This window comes from Hyalella azteca, unplaced genomic scaffold, assembly GCF_000764305.2.
Source record: "Hyalella azteca isolate HAZT.00-mixed unplaced genomic scaffold, Hazt_2.0.2 contig6895, whole genome shotgun sequence".
Lineage (NCBI taxonomy): Eukaryota > Metazoa > Arthropoda > Malacostraca > Amphipoda > Hyalellidae > Hyalella > Hyalella azteca.
This window is the reverse complement of record NW_025937036.1, coordinates 11,253-33,661: the sequence shown is the minus strand read 5'-3', so window position 1 is coordinate 33,661 and position 22,409 is coordinate 11,253. Positions and strand designations below refer to the sequence as shown.

At 34.0% G+C, this 22,409-nt stretch overlaps 1 protein-coding gene across 1 annotated transcript in view; it reads left to right on the top strand.

Annotated features, from left to right (window-relative positions):
* Positions 1 to 22,409, top strand: part of LOC108665723 — a 30,331-nt gene that overhangs the window by 4,520 nt on the left and 3,402 nt on the right. The window contains exons 4-5 of the mRNA XM_018152515.2: positions 13,982 to 14,173; positions 20,402 to 20,475. Of these exons, the coding sequence (XP_018008004.1) occupies positions 13,982 to 14,173; positions 20,402 to 20,475 (266 nt within the window). The remainder of the gene's footprint in view (positions 1 to 13,981; positions 14,174 to 20,401; positions 20,476 to 22,409) is intronic.

The window sequence follows — 22,409 nt, the reverse complement described above, 5'->3', positions numbered from 1 at the left end:
CCGCTAATATTTCCTAACGATGTTAAAAATTTAATAAAATTAGTATAATAATTTTGATGAACCGGACTAAACATTAACATTATCACAATAGATGTTATGGAGAACGACCGTACAAATGGAAGAGTATTGAATTTTTCGTTTTTGAAAGGCAGGGCGTTTTTAAAAAGTGAAGAGAGAGAGAAAGACACTAGTGCAATTTTGTTTTTAAATATTCATTATTATTTTTGCAATAATCATTCAATAATAATCAAACTGAGAAGGCATGTCGACTGCTACTTAGATACGAGTCGTATTTCTCTCCCTCTTCACTTTTTAAAAACGCCCTGCCTTTCAAAAACGAAAAATTCAATACTCTTCCGCTTGTACAGTCGTTCTTCCTTATTGAAATTCATGCACGGAATTTATACGGCCAACGGCAGCGTTCTGCAATTGTAATTAACACAGCGACATTTTTTCCAAAAGTTTCTTTTCGTCTCTTGTAATATCTTAACCAAGTGCCAAAAACAGTGGAGCAAAATATGGCTCGGTGCGGCAAAGCATAAGCGAAATAAAGGTGAAGATATCTAGCTTTGCACTGCGGGCAAAAAGAGATATGCAAATATTAATTGAATTTTTTTGTAAGTAGGGACCATTGATGTCGGAAGCAAGCGGAGACAGTGAATTGAAAATTGTGCTTTTGCAGTAATTATTATAATTAAGTGCAATTTTGTTATTGAATATTCATTATTATTTTTGCAATAATCATCATTGTTAGTAGTAGAAACTTGATCTTTATATTGCAAAATTTATGATCAAATGACGGATGCTGTATTACTTTTTTTGAGATTGTACAAAGACCAGAAATTCATTCGCACAACGATCGCATATAAACTTGTGCTTCTCGAACATTCGTTCTGAAATTCAAGAACCATAAATAAATTCAAATATACACAATAAATATATATATTGAATATCCCAAATATATTTTTGCCATCAACGTTAATTTCGAACAAGAATTCAAACTTGCACTCATACTTGAAAAAATATAACTCAGTAGTCACTGCAGTGAGTGACAGAGAGCGCATTTTCTCGTCGATGAAAACTTGAGGTCACGGACGGACAGACAGACGGACATGGCGAGCACAATAGTGCATTTTTTCCATAAATGAGAAAATGCGCTAAAAAGACGCACGTTTCATAATACTAGATTTTGGCAAAACACTCACAAACCCTTGTTCAAAAAGTATTAAAAAATGAGGGGTTCGAGGGTTGCGCTGTGGGAAATGACTCAATTTCCAGGTNGGTTTGAGGGTAGCGCTGTGGGAAATGACTCAATTTCCAGGTGGATCAAAGGACATACTTTAGGGTCAGGAGAAAATACTTAGGAGCATTTCGGTTCAAAAAACCTTGGCAAGTGGTAGCAATGATACGTATATCATGTTATGGTGGATGATATAACAAATGGAATATATCATGTTAAGGGGGATGAAGGAGTGAATGGAATTTACTATGTTAAGGGGGATGAAGGAGTGAATGGAATTTACTATGTTATGTTGGATGATGGAGTGAATGGATTATATCGTGTTTTGGTGGATGATGGACCATGTGGAATATATCATATGGTCGATGATGGTGCAAATGGAATATATCATGTTATGGTGGATGATGGAGTGTGGGAGAATATTTTTTAACAGAAAATGACCGTATTTGTGCCGGTCGATGTGGAAACACACACCCACTTTTTGCCAATTTCATTGCTTTTCAATGCATGCAAAAAAATGTAAGGAATTTGCGATTACTTATTAAATACGTTTGCGAAATTTTTATGACGGTATGCGCTGCGCTACATTTGAAGATGCGGCCACCATTTCTGATGAATAGGGCAAATTTTGAAAATATTTTTATGAACATTGAAAGTTTAGTGAACAAAGTTTTCTCACTCGACAGTTAATTAAACGCTGATAATAAAACTATATACAGTATACTACGTATAAAAATCTATTTACAGAAAAAATGCTCTCGAACTGGTCGCAAAAAAATTTATTGCCATGAGAATTTTTTTCTGGTGTCTGTGGTATCGGGATAATTATTGATGCTGAATTGAATTAAAAGGTGTGAGGTTACGTAATCAAATTAGAATATTGAGAATCTTAATTTTTTGCGACACTGTGTTGGACAAGTACGCATGAAATATTTCTGAGTGCAAAGTTCCTTTAAAATTATTTAAAGGCTATTTACTGCCAGTAGCTTTGATTGTGCAAGAATTTTTGAAGGGATTTCACATTTTGAGGAAAAAAAATCACGACAGATTCCAAAATAAACATAGAAGATTAAAAAGGATGGCTGCTCACGGTTTTAAACAACTTTTAAACTAATATTTTGTCTTTTAAGAAGTACTGAAACTAATTTTCTATCACATCTGCGTATTGGCATGAATATATTTGTGATAAATAATTAAAATATCTTTACTATTGGGAAGTTGTGTTGAAAATACAGCAAGTAGATGGACCAAAAATTAAGCCGAGAGATGTAGCTTGCAAATGAATTTATATAATAACTATTATGCCAACGTTAGATTGAAGAATTATGAACTTATTCATGATAATTTAGTTTTATATCACCTTGAAACGCAAGCCAAAATATTTAAATTTGAGCGTACAGAGCTTGCAAATTTTATGCTTAAGAAGCAAAACCCTGTCAAGAGAACACAATTAGGAAGCTCTGAATAAATAAATGGAACAGCGGAAATCATTTTTAGCTCTAATTTTTCGGTAGCTTTTCGCGAAAAAGAAGTAATAAATTTTAAGCTTCCTCAGGGACAACAAACTTGCTCGAAAATTATCGCAAAAAAGTGTTGGCTGTTCGCTGAGAACCACAAATGAACGTTCCCAAAAAAAAACGTTCTAAAAAGAGGTAGCTAGCTAACGAAATAAATGGACCGCCCTCGAAAGAAGTTTGAAATTAACACTAATTTTTTGGTTAAAATTGTTCAAATTTTACTGTATACATAAATTCTTATGATCGCTACATCATGCAACTAAATCACATATAGGTCAATCGTTATTCATTTTATTTCAACATGATTTACTCTAGGCTGATTCAAATTTTTGGCAGAGCAAAAAAACTTACTTGGAGAAGAAACGATGGAACAACTCATCACTAGTGGGAAAATGTTCCGCAATGAATGTTTGATTGAAACTTGAATGATATGGATGTTATATATAAAAAGCAGATTCAAATCGTACATCTAGTTAATTTTAGCATGAGATTAAAATTAGAATACCATCTATGCCAAATGTTGAAAAACCTAATAGAGGTAAATACCAGATGATCAAGAGAAATAGATTCATGTATTGAGACAAAAGCTCATAAGCGGATGATGTAGTTAGTAGCCTCAATATATTTTAATTTAACCTAGATAATAACTGCAAAAAACTCCGAAAACATTAAAACTAAATATCATAAACAGCATAAATGGACTCGAAATTATTTGAATCCATATAGATTTAGGAAACTGTTTTCTGGTATTTTATTTTGGAGATGAGGAAATAAATACAGGAAGCGCTGGTCAATATTCCATCACTACGGAAAAAACTACGCAGAATAGCACGAGGTGGCTTTATTGCAGGATCTTATCACTCTCAGGAGCGACACGTGCATCAAACGGACAAAAGAACTGGAGAAAGGGCTGCAAAATTCCTAGGGCTGGGAGAGCATTTGGATGTTGCCTCCTTTGGTGGAATTTCGAGCCCAATGGATGGGTATTTTTTCAGACGATTGCAGCCAAATCGACCTTTACGAAGTTTTTTCTTTTCACTGGCGATCGCGTGGCAGATTTAAACGGCGTTATTTCGTTTTCTATCGGTTAGAGACGGGATTTGTCCTCTCTACATTCGGAATAGCGGATATAACAACTTGAACAACATCGACCAACGAATTTACTTACGGAAACTAAAAGTAATAGATTCAAATAATAGCAAAATGAGCATGTATAAATTAAACGGACACAATTAAAAAGTTACAGATGAATTGTTGGAATCAACACAAAGTGTCATCAGTGTAGCAGAAAAATAAAGTTTCTTTGGCATCCTCTTGAACACAATTTTTTTAAATTTCGAGACATGGGACAAAAAATTTATACGTCCCATCCGTTTAGACGCAATTCGTTTTGGCTCATGCATGCAAATCATTGCAAAATTCATGGCAAAAGTATGATATGATAAAAATTTTTTACGCCTCTTAACTCTAATGATAAATCGATAATGTTACAAATAAAATTAAAAAGGGGAAGTCTTGCGGCCGCATATATTTCGATTCAACGGGACCTTGCTGAGACGATTCAGCTTTTCATTTTTTCTCCACGATAAATTTTTGAATTTAGTTTAGTTTTTGTGCCATTTATCAAAACAGAAACATAGAAAACCTCAGACAGTCTTAGTTTACAAGCTGTGAACATAAAAGGCCTCAAAAAATATATCCTTGCACTATCCCGAAGCTGTGAACACTGTAGACCTATCCCAAAAGTGAATACAGCATAGACCTCTAGAACAGTATCCTAGCACTATCCCGAAACTGTGAACACAGCATAGACATCCTTAACAATATCTATACACTATCCCGAACCGGTGAACACAACATAGACATCTTGTACAGTATCCTTGCACTATCCCGAAGCTGTGAACACAGCATAGAACTCTTGAACAGTATCCTTGCACTATCCCGAAGCTGTGAACACAGCATAGACCTCTTGAACAATAACCTTACACTATCCCTAAACTGTGAACACTGCAGAACTCTTTAACAATTTCTTCCTACTAACTGCAGACTCCGGCGTCGCTCAAGACAAACTTGCGCAGTTGCGTGGCCACTGCAATTCTTTCCGTCACGTTTCACTCCGCCGATCAATTGGAGGCCTCGTTCCATCAGAGCAATCGCACCTTATCTCCTGGACAATCTCCTTTCTCTTTGTTTTAACTTTGAGTATCACTTGTAAGACTGTAACTTTGTCCAGCGTAACACCTTTTGGTGTAACACCATCCAGTGTAACAGTTTCTTTTGTTATGCTGTCCTGTACAACAATTTATGTTGTAACACTGTCCAGTGTAGCGGTGTTCTGGGCAACACTGCAACGTGTCCTGTGTTACATCTTCTGTTGTAACACTGTCACTGTCCAGTGTAACACCTTCACTGGCCAGTGTAACACAGTCCAGCGTAACGGTGTTTCTGTGCAACACTGCAACATTTCCTGTGTTCATCTTCTGTTGTAACACGGTCACTGTCCAGTGTAACACCTTCTGATGTGACACTGTCCGGTATAACTAGCTCGCGTACACCATTTTCCAGCATAACAACGACCTTTCAAACACACACATTGTTATGTACTTCAGTGCGATACAATTTGTAAAATGCATCTGAGAAGAAATAAAGCCTGTTGCATAATCCTTCAGTGTAGCAGTAAATGGTCTAATCAGTAAAAAAACCGTATAAATATTCAATTTTTTATATTCTTCAATGACCAGTGAAAAATCAATGTTTAATGATGGCGAGAAATATTTATTTCCTTTATAACGATTATCAAGAGCAAATAACTATGATTTTTTTTAAAAATAAGACTCGTTTTTACAAAGAGAAATGTCGTTCTAAAAATGTAGAGTTTTGTAGAGTGCCCTCTAAACATTTAAGTTATGGAAATTGGTGAAAGTATACAATATGCAGCACCATTATGTGTAATAATTCAACGTTTCCTAACCAGCATCGCTATGTTGCTGGGGTCACCCAGGTTCGGCCAGCCGTACTTATAGTACTTTAACGTAGACCCCAACAAAGGCTTGTAATGAAAGACACTTCATGAGCCACTCTCTTGAATATGTAGTTTCAATACTCTCCTAAAGAAAAAAGAACAAAGAATAAATAACCTGAACTAACATATAAACGAACAAAAGACAAAGTATGAACAAACCTTCTCATGAATAAACTAATCTAATTTTACAGAATATAACAGAATGAAGAACATCTCGGAATAAGCACTAAATGCAAAATACAGGAACAAACAAGTAACCAAGTTAAGACACACCTTGACACGGCGGGTTCAAATGCGGGACTGACTAGGACGGACTATAACCTACAAATCTAACTTCCGCATTTCTAAACTGAAAACTAAAATTACAAAAATACAAAAATTAAGAAAATACAAATTAATTTTTTTTTCTAAATTGCAAAAAATATATAAAAAAAACTTGACCTGGCTGGACCTAACCTCAGTAAAACGGTCTCTAGCAACCTAAAGAAGGGTTTTAGACACTTCAAACCCTAACTCTAACCCTAACCTAACGAGGTTGGCGTTTTTTTGTCAATAATTGAAATTTCAAAAATATATATGCAATTTTTTAAATGAAGTTATAGCGTGAATGAACATAAATAACAAATTTTAAATTTTGCTCAGAACTGTTTTTTTTAAATGGACACTTCTTTAGTTATCCAGTTATCAATTCTGTATAAAAGCTGGTTTATAATAGAGAGTTCGGGGAAAAATATATGATAGAGCTTCCAAGAATCAGATTAAAAATTATTACTCACAGCTAACGAACGTTCCGGCTTTCATACAAAATTGATAACTGGATAGCTAAGAGATTTTTTAAACAATAATTCAAGCTTTGATTTGGTTTTTATTAGAATAAATAGGCAAACTTCACATACTGGACTTGGTATAGGTAATTAAATTGAAACTTCGTTGGAAAAACAAATATAAAAAGTCATATACATTTTGTTTCAAGAAACGCTGCCTTGTATTATCGTTTTTTATAGCTAAGTTTTACAATTTTGATGGTAAAAATGGATCATCTGAAGGATTTGTAGTGTTGATGGTGGACAAATTGTTTGATGGTAAAAATGGATCATCTGAAGGATTTGTAGTGTTGATGGTGGACAAATTGTTTGATGGTAAAAATGGATCATCTGAAGGACTTGTGGTGTTGATGGTGGACAAATTATTTGTTGGGAAAAATGGATCAACTGAAGGATTTGTAGTGCTGATGGTGGACAAATTATTTGATGGGAAAAATGGATCATCTGAAGGATTTGTAGTGTTGATGGTGGACAAATTATTTGATGGGAAAAAGATCATCTGTGGGATTTGTAGTGTTGATGATGGATAAATTATTTGACGGTAAAAATGGAACAAATCTGGAATTTGCATTGCTGCTGGAGGGCGAACTATTATTATTTGATGATATCAGTCGATGATCTACGGAATTTGTGGTGGTGATGGAGATCTTGATTATTATTTGAATCGTCAGTGAGAATTGTAGCGTTTGTGGAAGGCAATTTATACAAAGATAAAAATGGATTATTTGTGTGTAATTTTTATTGCATTGCTGGTTGAGGTCGAGTTATTTGATGATAAAAATTTGTTATCTATGTAATTAGTGGTGCTGGTGGAGAACGAGTTATTTCTAATAAGTTGGTTTGTACGCTGTAGAAGAGAACGCAAACTTACTATTGGTTTCTCTGACGGAGAGTGTCGAGTGAAAAATCCTTACAGAATGGATTTCGGAAAGGAAAATCTGATAAAGTTTGCGTCTTTAAATTTGAAAACAATCCACAACCAACATTCCAGCTTTCCATTCCCATTCCCAGCGCCGAGCCGCACCGTTAAGGTGTGCAGTCCAGGCCATTCTCCAGGAATGCTGGGAATTTCCTAATATTCACTCCCGAGTTCCGCCTCACTAAGCGAAAATTTGGTCACGTAAAAAATATAATTAACACACACACTCAGGGAAGTAAGCTTGACTTTGTCCGAATAGTGAAGCACTTTTTACTCTTGCGTGGGGCATCATGACCCAGTTTGGCCCAGTAATAGAGTGTAGAGTGTAACAATAGGCAATAGAGTGTAACAGCGAATATTTGTTGTTCGTTCTGTGATACGAAGTGAGTCTTTATATGGACAATATTACCGATGGATTTTTCACAGTGCACCATAATTGAAAGCGCAAAAAATTTGCTCGATAAAGGTGCACGAATTCTTTACGTACACGAAAAATGAAGCTAATAACAAAGGAATATCTCATCTGAACTGTGGGTACTAAAAGGAACGGTGTACCAAAATTTTATTTTTGAAATTTTACGCGGAAATTTCATGAGAATCTGACAATACAAACACTTACTTTGAACGATATCTGTAACACAGAAATGATCGATATCTGTGACTCAATTTAGCGCTGTTCGCGTCTTAGGTTGTAAACTTAAATATTAATCTCTTACCGTACGCTTCAACCCAACCTCACACTTCAACTTGAACACACGCCTCAAATGATCATTAAATTAAGTAAAAAGAGCTACTAAATGGAAACCATTCACTAATTATGGTTGTCAATTAAACGCTCACGTGCAAGTGAGGTCCATGAATATTTTACACGTTTTTCTGAGTTTCTATAATATTATTTTTTCTTATGGATTTTTTTTTCTACCCAAAAACACTTGTTGGGGAAAAGGCGCATCATACTTGCTGAATCCTAAAGAAGATAAATGGCTAGCAAGGGTAAGCCTGCAGCGTCACCTAGAACCTCCACAAGATTGCTCTCAAGAATTTCACTCTTTTGACCATGCAAAGATTTTAAGCTTACACAAAAAAGTGCCGAAACATTTAGGTTTTTATTTTAATTTTTTTTTATTTTTATTTTTCATTTATTTTTTTTTCTTATTATTTAATTTTTTATTTATTTTTTTATTTATTTTAGCCCCGGTCACAGCAAACCTCCAATAAAAAATCCTCATAGCGCATTAAAAAAGAAAAAGTAGAAGGAAAAACCAGAAATTATTCTTTACAGCAATCTACACCAAATAAAGTGCGTCGGTTGGGTTTTCCAAGCTGACACAAAATTCACATAAATTACACAAAATTCACACAAAATTCACACAAAATTCACATAAAATTCACATAAAATTCACATAATCTCATCAGAATCTACATTTGGAGAAGCTAGCGGAGAGTTAACTCAAATGCCAAATGTTCGTTTAGTTATTAAAAATAAGCATTAAAAATTATTAATACAGAAACGACGATTTTTTAACTCGTTATATCAATCAGAGGCCTTCTGTTCTCCTGAAAATAACGCAGTGTTTATTGAAAAATAAATAAGTTTTAAATGCCATTTGCATTCTGAACCAATACAGCTGCATTTAAAATAGAATAATGAAAGGAATCCTACACCCAATTCAAAGAAGTCACAGAATTCATACACAAATGCATAGTGATCGTCATTTCAATATTCTGCACATAGAACTGATCGACATATCGGACCTCGATTTTCGTTAATAAACATATTTTATTAATATTCTTACATAACTCGTTTTTTAATCTTAGTGTTTACAAAGTAAATTATCCATTTACTACACATATCTCAATTTTAAACCTTCTTAATAAGTCCATTTAAACCTAAATTCGTTATTCATTAAAATATTGAAAAGTCTATCTCACTCCCAAGACTTTGAAAGCTCGACAAATTCATTCACCTCTTTAGCCTTTGAAGACTTGAAAGCAATGCGTAACTTCATTAAATTAACGTCACAAGTCTAATTCGAATGTATTTGTTTCAATTGAACTCCTAATGAGTACATTAAAATTTCGCAAAAAAGCTCAATACAAAATTTAAGAAATGTTGTTACAATATTTATTATTTATATATCTTCTCTTTGAAGCTCCAGGAACAACATTAATAGTTATGGAAGCTCCGGTATTAATAGTTATGAATGATCGTTTTTTACGTCATATATAAATTTATGATAGTTCATAATCGTTACGCATAGAAATTTTTAAAGGAGGCAGAAGCTACGAGCCGTAGATGCCGAAAATCTGGCGATATTTAGGATATTTTTCGACACATTTTCGTGATGCTGTCATGAGAATAAAATGGATTTTACACAAATTTGCAAAATAATTAAGAAAGCTTTATGGTTAAGTAAAAATATAAAATAACATTTCGGTTTAGTAAGATCAGCCCAGCAAAACTTAGGACCCGCTAAAAGCAGATTTAATTAAATGAATATGATCATTAAATTTACTCAGTTTATATAAAAAAGTTTAAAATTCCTTCGATATATAATCAAATGAAGTTTACTGCATTTGGAATACAAAACTAAAGAAGAAAAATTTCTGAAGATGCATTGCCAAAAATGTTAAAATTAGGTTAACATTTTTCGGAATTTTAGGCCACATTTTTTAGAATTTGTCGTGTAGAAAGCTTAAGGGCCCGAAAATATTTTCGTTTTGGACAAGGTGTTCGAATTCTTGGAGCGAATTTGGCCTCGATGAAAGAACTTCCTTTGCTTTCTTCGGCAGCTGTAGACCAAGCAAGGGGAAGTGTGGGAGGCATGCTACGAGTTCCCCTTTTAAGGAACTTGTTTTTCACGAGCACAGGAGCAAAATCCAAGACGGGAAGGACGTCTGGGATCGCACTCCCCGAATAGACAATCATCTGGAAATTATTTAGTATCTGACCTCCAGAAACGTAGCAAAGATTGATGACTTTTTGAGTGAACTAATAGGAATTTTTAAACAAAGAATTAACTGTTTGAAATTTGATTTAAGAAAACGTAAAGGTATTATCTGGTTCATTAAAATTCGTAAACTCTCGGTAATTTCCCACTCGCATCGGTGTCAAAAAATCTTTAGCGCTGGAAATTTATCAAACAGATAGATTGATCGGTAATGCTGGCAATATTTTTACACTGATTTTAGTTTGCGCGTTTCGCTGCTCTAATCGTATCCGAAAATTAGGTAAATAGCTTAAGCCAATGAATCTTGCTAAAGGTACAAGTTTGAAGAGGGTGGCTGCGACAGCGTGGCATAATTCTGGCCTAATAACGAACCGTTGGTGCTGAATAATTGACGTGACGTATCGGTGCCGCCATGACAGCGGAGGATGAACGGTGAGGGAGGGAGGAAGAGGGTATAAGTTGAAGGATAATGTGAAGAAAGTGGAAAAAAGGGATAAAAGTGGAAATGAGGTGGAGAGATACGTTAACAAGAATATGTTGAAATTAATAATTGCACAATTATGGCATCGAGAAGAAAGATGTGTGAAAATGTTACGTTATGATATTTAATTGATGGGAACGATGATGAGAAAGAATGATATGAGAGTGAATGTGATCAATTTCTGGAAGAATTGTGAGCTGGAAAAGATTAGGTTGATTGGTTAAAAATGGCAAAATGTTGAGAAGAACAGATATTGAGGAATTTAATTGAAGATATTTCGCCTTAAATACGGGTATATTAGGACTACCGTATCTACGTATCTTTCTATATCTACCGTATCTTTCTATATACCGTATCTACGCATAACCATGTTACCTACATGGTTACAATTGTGAAAAATTTTCAAATGTGGTTTTTGTTATAGGTAAGTTTGTATATTTTATACATAAATAAACGTATGAAGATTCCTTGCAATTTCAAAATAAGTTTTTTTAAATTGGAATTAGGGTTTTACGTTAATAATGGATTGTAATGAAAAATTTTTCATTAATTTTTAATGATATTTTTTTCTTTGAAATTATGAACAAGAGAACAGGATTTACAAGTTTCGGGGTTCACAGATCATGAGCAGCGCTAGTCCTGAGCTTAACGATGTTATAGTTTCCCCTTAATTATACTATGGTAAGAAATATACTTCATTCACCCTGAAAATTCGCGAAGAAAAAAAAATCATTTATCCCAGCTGCAAAAATTTCTGTAGCTCAAATATTCAACATCGTCTGTTTTCCGGAAGCGCGTACTGACTTTTACGGCTGCCGCTGCAAGTTCAACCCTGAAGATTTTTTTAGTGAATATTGGGGAAGGATTTTTAAAGATTTTTTTTCTATTGGCCATTTTGCGGGAAGTGAAATTGTGAATAACACAGAGCGTATTTGAACGAGAGTTCCGTGACAGAGAATGGAGAGTGGGGCTGGAGAGGGAGGAAAAATTACATAAGTCATGATAATAGATGAAATATTTTAAGATCACTCGGGAAATGATTGTTATTTTATATTATGTTATGTTATGTTATGTTATGTTATGTTATGTTATGTTATGTTATGTTATGTTATGTTATGTTATTTTATATAGCTCTGCAATAATGATTCTAAACCATTATTTATTTTGATGATTCAAAAGTTTTCATACAACTAAAAAAATCCTTTGTGGCAAGTACGGCAATCCACAAGAAATCTTTTATTCTTTCCAGTTTAAGCAAATCAATGCAAAATTGTTCATGTCGTCCTCCGCGCTCTAAATTAATAAATGAAATAGAATTCCCCTGAAATTTTTTGCCGACTGAGCCGGTGCAAACTTGGGAATTGCCGAAATTTATTACCGGCACAACTGGAGCGTTACAATTACTGGAAATTAGGAATTGAATTTCGTTTGCAGGAAGAAATAATTAGTCAAGAGAAGATACCAGATGGTAAAATAAGTTACAGGTAAGCAACTCATAATGTTTCATTTTAGTTATCCGTGTTTATTACCGTTGATTTAAAAAATAAAAAAAAAAATTAAATAAATGATTTATAAATTGCACAAAAAAAAATTAATAAATTGAATATATAATAATACATGATTCATTTAGTGGCTACAAACAAAAAAGATTCATGAATCGGCCAAAAACTAATAAATTATTCCTTAAATTACTATAAAATAATAAATGATTCATTTAATGGATAAAAAATAAATAGATGCTTCAATGCATATATGGACGCTAATCATAAAAATGATATACTTAATGGACAGAGTGTAGATGTTGTAATTCTGCGGAATAGACTTAATTGCTAGAATTTTTACGAAAACAGTCACTGTAACATCAAAAAAATAGATATTATAATTCTGGGGAAAATCGATATATTCGAGAGTGCGATCAACGTAGATAAATAATCATCAATTTACCGAAAGATAATGGCCTGTTGTGTAACCAGGAGTCAAATCAACAATCTAATGTGACCATAATTAGCCTGATGAACAGAAATTCAGGCTGCGAGTATATTTGGTACCCATTTTATAGAAAAATAAATTGGGAATTAAAGTTGTAGAATGGCCTTTACAGATAAATTTAAAATTTCCACTTTCTTGTGTGAAATTTTTAAATTTGTGTATTAATGGCTTTAGAATTACATCATTTCGCAAACGCAAAATCTACACCTATCCTCAATTTACTGTGAATTGCAGTATAGATTCTTCATTCACATAGTTCAAGCCTTGTTTAGCGACTGACGAAAATATTTGTTATATATTGCAGAAAAATGTAAAATAATTGAATGAATGAAGTTCAAATTTCATCCGTAGTTAATTATTGTGGCCGTTTGAATGAGATTTTTTAGATCGAAAATAAATAAAAATAATGAGTTGGGTTTTGCAACCATTTTTGAATTCATCACCAGGTTTCTGAAATGCTAAGTGTAGAAAGTCGAGTTGAATGCATCATCAATAATCAAAAATTAGATAAAAGACTTTGGAAAAAATTATATGTTTTTAAAGATAAAGTTGAGGTAGATAAAAAAACGGGAAAATTGCTCTCATGGAATTTAATTTCCAATCGAAAGATTCGTTTTAGATATCATGAAATAGGAAAAGCTGCACTAGCGCGCAAGTGTTGAATACAATGTAGAAATTATGAATTTCTGTTCTGTCTCTTTGAATTTCCAAGTATGGAAACTAGGCAATTTTGAATAACAAGTAAAAATAACGAATTTCTGCTCTTTCTTTTTGCCTTGCCATACATGGAAGTAAGGATGCGATGCAATTTTGTATAGCATGTAAAAATAACTAATTTCTATTTTTTTTTAATTGCCATACATGAAAACGGTGAAAATGGAAATAGCGATGCAAATTTGCCTAACATATAAATATAACCTATTGCAGTTTTTTATTACATACCATGCAAGGGTAATCGACGACAAGGGAACAGAAGTAATCATATAAATGTATCAAACGGAGAAAATGAATTTATAATTTTTCTCTTTGAATTACCAGGCATCGAAATGGAGGAAATGGAACAGGAACGTCGGTACAGGCCCGAGCCCCTGACGCGACTTTGTCGAGACACGCGTTTTAGCAAGAGTCAAATACAGCGACTGTACCGCAGCTTCAAGGAGTTCTGTCCGACTGGAGTCGTAACTGAAGAAGCTTTCAGAGAAATGTACAGTCAGATCTTCCCTAGAGGAGGTAAGAGTTACAAATGCAGATATGTGCCATTGAACTTGTATTAAATCAAATATATTATGAGCTGGAATGAAATTAAATAGTTTTAATATTTCCTGAGAGAAATGTACAGTAAGATCTTTCAAGAGGAGGTAAGGGTTTCAGACATACGAATGTCATGCATCTTATATTTTGAGAAAATAACACCGCTATATCTTTTAGAAATGATAAAAATTTAAATTATTTAATACATGCATAGATAAGTAGAGTCAGATTTTCTCCAAAATAAGTAAGAGCAGCAACGCTTTTGTTAGGTTGAAAGAAAAGATAAACTAAATTTTTCAAAATGAAATTGGAGTTGCAACTGGCACTGAAAAGGTGCTTGTACAATCGTGGTGGTCAGCAGCGGTGGCCAGTCCAATTTCCTAATATACTTACCTAATACTTACCTAATACTTACCTAATACTTACCGCCACTATTTATCGTTATTAACCTGGTGTATTGGCGCTACTGGCCAAGGAAGGATGAAGTAGCCGTCTACTAGAGGCCACTTGTATCAAAATAAGTCGCACTTAATACTTTAATGTTGTACTGTCTACCACTACTGTCTACGTGAACAATGTTGTACTGGCCGCCATTACTGTCTCCGTGAACAATGTTGTACTGGCCGCCACTACTGTCTTCGAGGTTGTTAGGAGCGACATCAGTAAATGATTTAAACGAGAGGGAAGATTATCTCTCGAGTACTAATATAGTGAGTACGACAAATGTATTTCTGGAGACACTGAATGCGGTTAATGTACGTATCAGAGAAGGCGACTATGACGATCCGTAATAATTGTGCGTAATAACGTATAAAAATATAACTCAGTATATACTCACTGCAGTGAGTGACAGAGAGTGCATTTTCTCGTCGACGAAAACGTGGTCACGGACGGACAGACATACAGACAGACAGACGGACGGACATGGCGAGCACAATAGTATACATTTTTTCCATAAATGAGAAAATGCGCTAAAAGGGTGAGTGTGGTGAATGTATCTCTGGAGTGCGACCAACAAGGACAAAATAAGCAGAGTGAAGAGTGTTGCGAGTGATTATTACGGTTAAATATCAATTCCTTTCACAATATGGAGATCCGTAAATTCTTGAACGTTAGATAATATTGTTCTTTCCTAAATCTTTTCTTTTCAACAATATACGAAAAACAACATTTCCCTCTAACTCATATTACGGTAGCGGGTATTCCCTCGAGAGCGTCAATGCGATGCAGCGTTGGTCATAGTCCCTTAAGATAGTCTATTGTAGTGTTGTATCAACCCACTTTCGGACGAAATCCTTATTTCATTTAATGTAAAATAAACATTCACAGATGATCCTAGATAATGCCGGATTATTTTTGTCGATGATAGGTAAAGTTAAGAGCTTCCGATGACTTGAATTAAGGGAAAACACTTTATTCCAGAGATATTAGAAAAATCATATTTACTTAATGCTTTATCGTTGGAACACTTCGGAGTTGTGTTCATAAATCAATATTAAAATTATGTCTATATCGAACGTTTGTATCAAACGTTACTTGATGAGTGGCGATGTTTTAATAAATGTGTACTGGGCACGTTATTAGTATCAAGCAATGAGAAGCGATATCTAATTCAACATAAATCAATTAAAAAGGTAATTAATATTAGTCCCTTATTAATAAAAATAATTAAAAGACCCTTCTTGCTAAAAATTATATTTACGCAACTATTATATATGGATGTTTAAGTTTAATTCAGAGATCAGCATTTAAAATCAACCCTGCGGCATTGAATGCAGTATCATGGCCTTATGGGTTCAGGATGATGTCCTTAGTAACCTTAGACGGGGAATAATGAAGCCCTTAAAGGTAGTCGTAACGTGTCGAAATTATGCCAGAAGCGCAGCATATTTATTAGTAATGTAAAGCTGCCGTGGTGCATTCCTGTACTAGACACATGATATGCAATGGACGTTTATTTGCGTATATTATATAAGAAGGATTATTAAATATTTATTTATCTATTTAAATATGTATCTATCTATTATTAATATTCATGAAGCGGATTATTAAAATATTAGACGGCGTATTATATCTGAACGAATATTTGACAGGAGCGCATACTATGAGAACATATTTTGCTGAATTTTAATTGGAACCGAAATGAATGAGTTAGTAAATAGTGTATGAGCAGATATTAATGATTGTAAATTTCAGTGAATGTCAATCATGATCAATTTTAAATTACTGTCAGCTAGTGGAATTTACAGCGTCCGTTATTAAGGAACGAACATCTGCGTGAACTATCTTACAGTGTGATAAAAATTAAAATAATACCAAAGGAAAAATTTTCATTTGTATTTGCAAGAAATAATTTAGCAGTGAATCCTTTACATCACAGCTGAACTATTAATCTTAACATGCAACTAAATATTATGTCATAGAGATTGTCCATTGCATTTAATAATCAAACCATTGTTTTGAATTTCGCATCAAATGCCAGAACTTCAAAGAAGACATCGCCCCTGGAAAAACAAGAGCGTCTGAAAGGATTGAAAAACGAGCGTCAAGGATCAAAAGACGGCAGGATTTGCTAGGAACTCGCCCCGGAGGAGCAATAAAAATATATCCTGCTTCATTATAATAATAGCGACGGTTACACAGCGAGGAACTCCCTGAAAAAAATACAGTGTTTTTTTTTTAGAAATCCGGACCCAAATTGAGAAGGAAATAGAGCGCTTCGTTTCCATTCTTGAGTAGCAGCGATAAACGAGTGCGTTTTTCACTTTTACTTGAGCTTGGAGGCGAGTGAATGAGATGAATGAGCGAAATCATGGAAGATTATCTAGGAGGTAAGATTCAACGCTCACAAATTAGGATTTGATCTTACTCCAGTATGTGAATAACTATCAAATTTCATGGAGTTTGAAATATTACAAATAGTTCCAGAAAATTCATGAATTTCAAAATTTTTTAGCGTCTTTCGGCTATATTTTATAATGAGGACTAATTAGGATTTGATCTCACTCCAGTATGTGAATAACTATTAAATTTCATGGAGTTTGAAATGTTACAAATAGTTCCAGAAAATTACCAAAGTTCACAAATTTGTTGCGTATTTCGGCTATATTTTTCAATGAGGACTAGCAGCTTGCAATCGGGACCCTCAAGCGTTTTTGTTTAAAAATATACGAATTTCCAGCACTCTACTCCAGTCCGAGTTTACGCACTCTACTGAATTTCCAGTTCTATGCACTCAACTTAACTTCGTGTTCAGTGCGCTTTACTTCACTCCGAGTTCTGGGCATTTTCCTACAATTTCAGTTCTCTGCACTCTACTCCACTCCGAGTTCTTTGCACTCTACTTCACTGAATGATTCAGTTCAAGTGCAATTAGAATAGAATAGAATAGAATAGAATAGAATAGAATAGAATAGAATAGAATAAAATAGAATAGAATAGAATAGAATAGAATAGAATAGAATAGAATAGAATAGAATAGAATAGAATAGAATAGAATAACGGCACATTTCTTGGAAATATCGTATACCAATGTACAATGAGTGAATGAACATCATTTCCCAAGAATTGGAGACGCGAAAATGATAAATTTTCAGCACATTAAGTTTCATCGTCGCAGACGGTTTCGTATTGCATTCCATTTGGCGACACTTTGTTCACATCAACCGCAGACCTAAAATAGAAGTCAAACTTATTATATTGTTTCCGAAATGTTGTCTTCGCTTCCTATGAAGTAAATGAAATGAAATTCAATATAACTTAAGAGGGAAATTAGATTTCTGACATGCATTTGCATAGCAAAAGAGATCGGAACAAACGACAATTTTGCGACAATAGTACCAAAAAAAATATAACTCAGTACTCACTGCAGTGAGTGACAGAAAGCGCATTTTCTCGTCGACGAAAACTTGAGGTCACGGACAGACGGATCGACTGACAGACAGACAGACGGACGGACATGGCGAGCACAATAGTGCATTTTTTCCATAAATAAGAAAATGCGCTAAAAACACATAAATCTTGAATGCCATTGTTTTTTTAACGCTAAATGAAAAAATGAAGTAAATGAAAAATATCGGAAATTTTTATGCAGTTGCGTATAAATTACGTGTCTCAGACTTTACTGACATGTTCTTTATCAAAGGTATGCAGTTCTAGAATGCCTTAAGTGAAAAAATAAGGAAGAAATCCTGAAGAGAAAATAATTAAGGTTTTGTACAGGAAATTCTTTTGCCTTCACGCCTGCTACAGGTGTACTATGAATTACATATCATCCTGAACTTTAACCTGAAAAGATGTTACGTTATGCACTCAAAATCAAAAATAGGTTCTGCATAAACTTAGTTTAGTATAGTATCTTCGGATCGGCGTTGAAGAATAGGCCTGGATAGGCCTGTCGCCGATTCTTGTACTTTTCTTGACTAGTTGACAAAAAATCGTCTTAGGCTAGGTTAGGTTAGGTTAGGTTACGTTATGTTAGGTTAGGTTAGGTTGGGTACATGAGTCAAGTAGGAGGGTAGTTTCATCTTACGATGATCGTAAGCTATGCTCGTCTATTAGAATTTCACGTCTAGGATCGAAATGTTTATTTGTAAGCTAAGGACTCAGCTCCGGGTTCATTTCATCCGTGGGGATTTTGTGCCGTTTGTCCCGAATTTGAAACACCCTGAGCGATGCAGACGTCTATGAGACATAAGGAACTCTTAAAAAATTAATGAATCATATTGTCCAATAGTGACACACTTTCTCCACGTAGCGCTGTTACGCCTTTGTACCTGGACCGGTTAAGGATGATTCACACAAAAACAAAAAGTACATCGTTGTTTGGACAGAGCCTCATTCATTCCTCTCATTGTAAATTTACGGAAACAGTGCACTACGAGAAATTCGTGAGTCTCTGTTCAAATAGCGAAGTATTTTTTGCCTCTGTGTGCGCAATCCTGACCCATTACTGCCCACTTAAAGGACTTATCAGTGCTAGGTAAAATCTCTGCTCCTACTATAGATAAAACTTGTCACAATTTGGCCGAATGACCCATGATTTTTTTTTGTGTAAGTGTACCTATAGTTTTCGCAACTGACATCGGCGGGTAAAGTATGTAACGTGAAAAAATATTGCTTTATAAATATACGAGTGAAATTTATATCAGAATTTTGCAAAAGGGTTTAGGTCTACATTTTTCTGTAAAATAGCCCCATATTCTGCTAAAGCTACGATCTAGCAGGTCACCTCGAGATTGCGTCACGCAGTTTGCTTCCATTAGCCAATGGCAAATGAAGACGGCTGACCAATATGGAGGAAGCCTATATGGCCATGCAAGCTTTCTCACTCTTCATTTTTACAGAAAATTTTTGTGCCCGGAAGGACATGTGAAAATGTGATACATATATAATAAAAAATAAGATTGCTCATATTTGCACTGAAAGGAGCACCAAGCTTAATTCACTTCAATAATTAAAGTTTGAAAGAGGAAACTAAAAAACATACTTAAGATCAGATTCATTACAAAATTTTTAAAGCGATTTATTCTTTTTTATTAAGGAAATTAAATTTTCACGTGAAGATTTTTTGGAATCGCTGCATGTACTACTTAATCAAAATAGATGTGTTAACTGACAATTTGTGATAAATAGTTATATCACAGATTCCAAAACTCTAAAATTTATTCGAATCTAATACCCAAATACTTAAATGTATGCTACCCATTACATATCGTATTGGGATATTACCTTGACCAGAAAATATATTTTCAACTGAGTAAACACGGGACATTTGTGAACACGAGGAAGGAATTTGGCAAAATGCTAGTAATTTAACTTTTAACTTGTTTTAAATTTATTTCGAAAGATAAAATTTCTAATTTCACTTCACTTAAAAACAAGAGCGAAATTTCAGTGCTGTGTTAAAAGAAGCCTTGAAAAGATCTGTCTCTGGTAAAAATAATTTTTTTATGTAAATTTGCAACGATATTCAGGGTAACGGCATTTGATGCAACGATATTCTGGATAACGAGATAGCCTAATCTACAGGATCATCAATTGAAGGCAACTCCTGGTTTAGTTCATATTTACTTATAGTTGCGAACATTACGAATATTTAACTTACATTAGATATATTAATGTAACAATAATAGTATTTATTTAGCATTGAGAATATTTAATTAACGCCTGAAGAATGTAATTAACCTTAATAATATTTGTGTGCAGCCATCAGCAGCCTGTACGCCACTTTCGTTTTTAGCACCCTGGACCCACAGCAAGAAGGAGTTGTCAGTTTCGAGGTAGGTTGATTTTAGGATACATAAGTTTTTGTGCAAGGTTGATTTTACAATACGCAAGTTTTCGCGCAAGGCTGATTTTACGATACGCAAGTTTTTGTACAAGGTTGATTTACGATACGCAAGTTTTTGTGCAAGGTTGATTTTACAATATGCAAGTTTTTGTGCAAGGTTGATTTTACGATACGCAAGTTTTTGTGCAAGGTTGGTAGATTTTACGATACGCAAGTTTTTATGCAATGTTGTTTTTACGATACGTAAGTTTTTATGCAAGGTTGATTTCACGATACGTAAGTTTTTGCGCAAGGTTGATTTTACGATAGGTAAGTTTTTGTGCAAGGTAGATTTTACGATACGCAATCTTTTGCGCAAGTTAGATTTTACGATAAGCAAGTTTTTATGCAAGGTAGATTTTGCGATACGCAAGTTTTTGTGCAAGGTTGATTTTACGATACGTGAGTTTTTGTGCAAGGTTGATTTTACGATACGCAAGTTTTTGTGCTAGGTTTATTTTATGATACGCAAGTTTTTGCGCGAGGTTGATTTAACGATACGCAAGTTTTTGCGCAAGGTTGATTTAACGATACTCAAGTTATTCTTGATCGGATAGAATTATAGCCATAAAAAATATTCTGTTTAATGTTGGGTTGATACAATATTTATTACAAAATTCTAGAACATCGCACAGAAATTCGAGATCATAATTATTTATCGTGCTGAGGATGAAGATAATTTTCTTATCACTCCTGCTTGACATAAATATCACCGAAATATTTTATTTTATCAAAGTTTTAGGTTATCCGTTAGTTACATAACTATAAATACATTTTTCTTCACTTGATATGATTATTGCAGAAAAAGTGTCAAGCATTATTGAAAATTATATGAAAAATTCGTTTGGTTGAAGCTACGTTGCATAAACATGCTCACATCATCGAAGTTTAATATGATACTTGATGTGCAAAACCTACAACATTGAAAGTAAATGCGCGGATGTCTGATAATTATAAAAAATGGTTCACCGACATAAGATCTGAAATTCAATCGTACGGATTCAAAATGACATCCGTACGGCAGCGTCTTGAATAAAATAACTCATCGAAATCATCCATCATATAACGACGTGGCCAGGGCTATAATTGATTCAAGGTGTTTCATTTTCTCCCCTGGGATACATTATAGGGTCGTCTAAGGTTCTGATATAAATATCGACTGGTTGAAGCCCTTAACGAAACCCTGGAAAGGTTTTACAGGAAAAAATATCGAAGCCGTGACTGGTCTAAGAAGTTGCAACCAAGAAGTTACAACCAAGAAATTTTAGTTGGAATAAAGATGTGAAATTGATAAGTTTTTAACAATACATAAATGAATTGCACGAATTAATTAATTTACTTAATGAGTACAACAGTAATTATATCCGTGCAACAGTGATATTTTGCAAATCCCGTCAGACGTTGAGCATAATTATCGTCAAGATAAATTTTTCTATACATTTTAAAGTAAAATTTTAAATATTTTGAAGTAAAATCGAAAAGTTTATTTAAGTTTTATGGGAAGCACTGTACCATAACTGCTTGGTGAGCTTCAGGATGAACCAAAAAGTGCTACCTGATGCTGCTAAGCTGGCAGCTCTACCACCGTAACCTAAAATCTAAATTTTCTGGCTCACCGGTGTTATGTATAATAAAAAATTATCAATAGTGAGAATAGGACGAGCACTCCTTGATCGAGTACTCCTTGATCAGCACTCCTTGATCGAGTAATTCCACTCTTTAGATTAGACTACCAATGTAATTTTATTAGTTTTTATGGATTTATTTAATGATTTCATTAGAATCTTTTATAGTTATATTATATTATATTATAATATATTATATTATATTATATTATATTATATTATATTATATTATATTATATTATATTATATTATATTATAT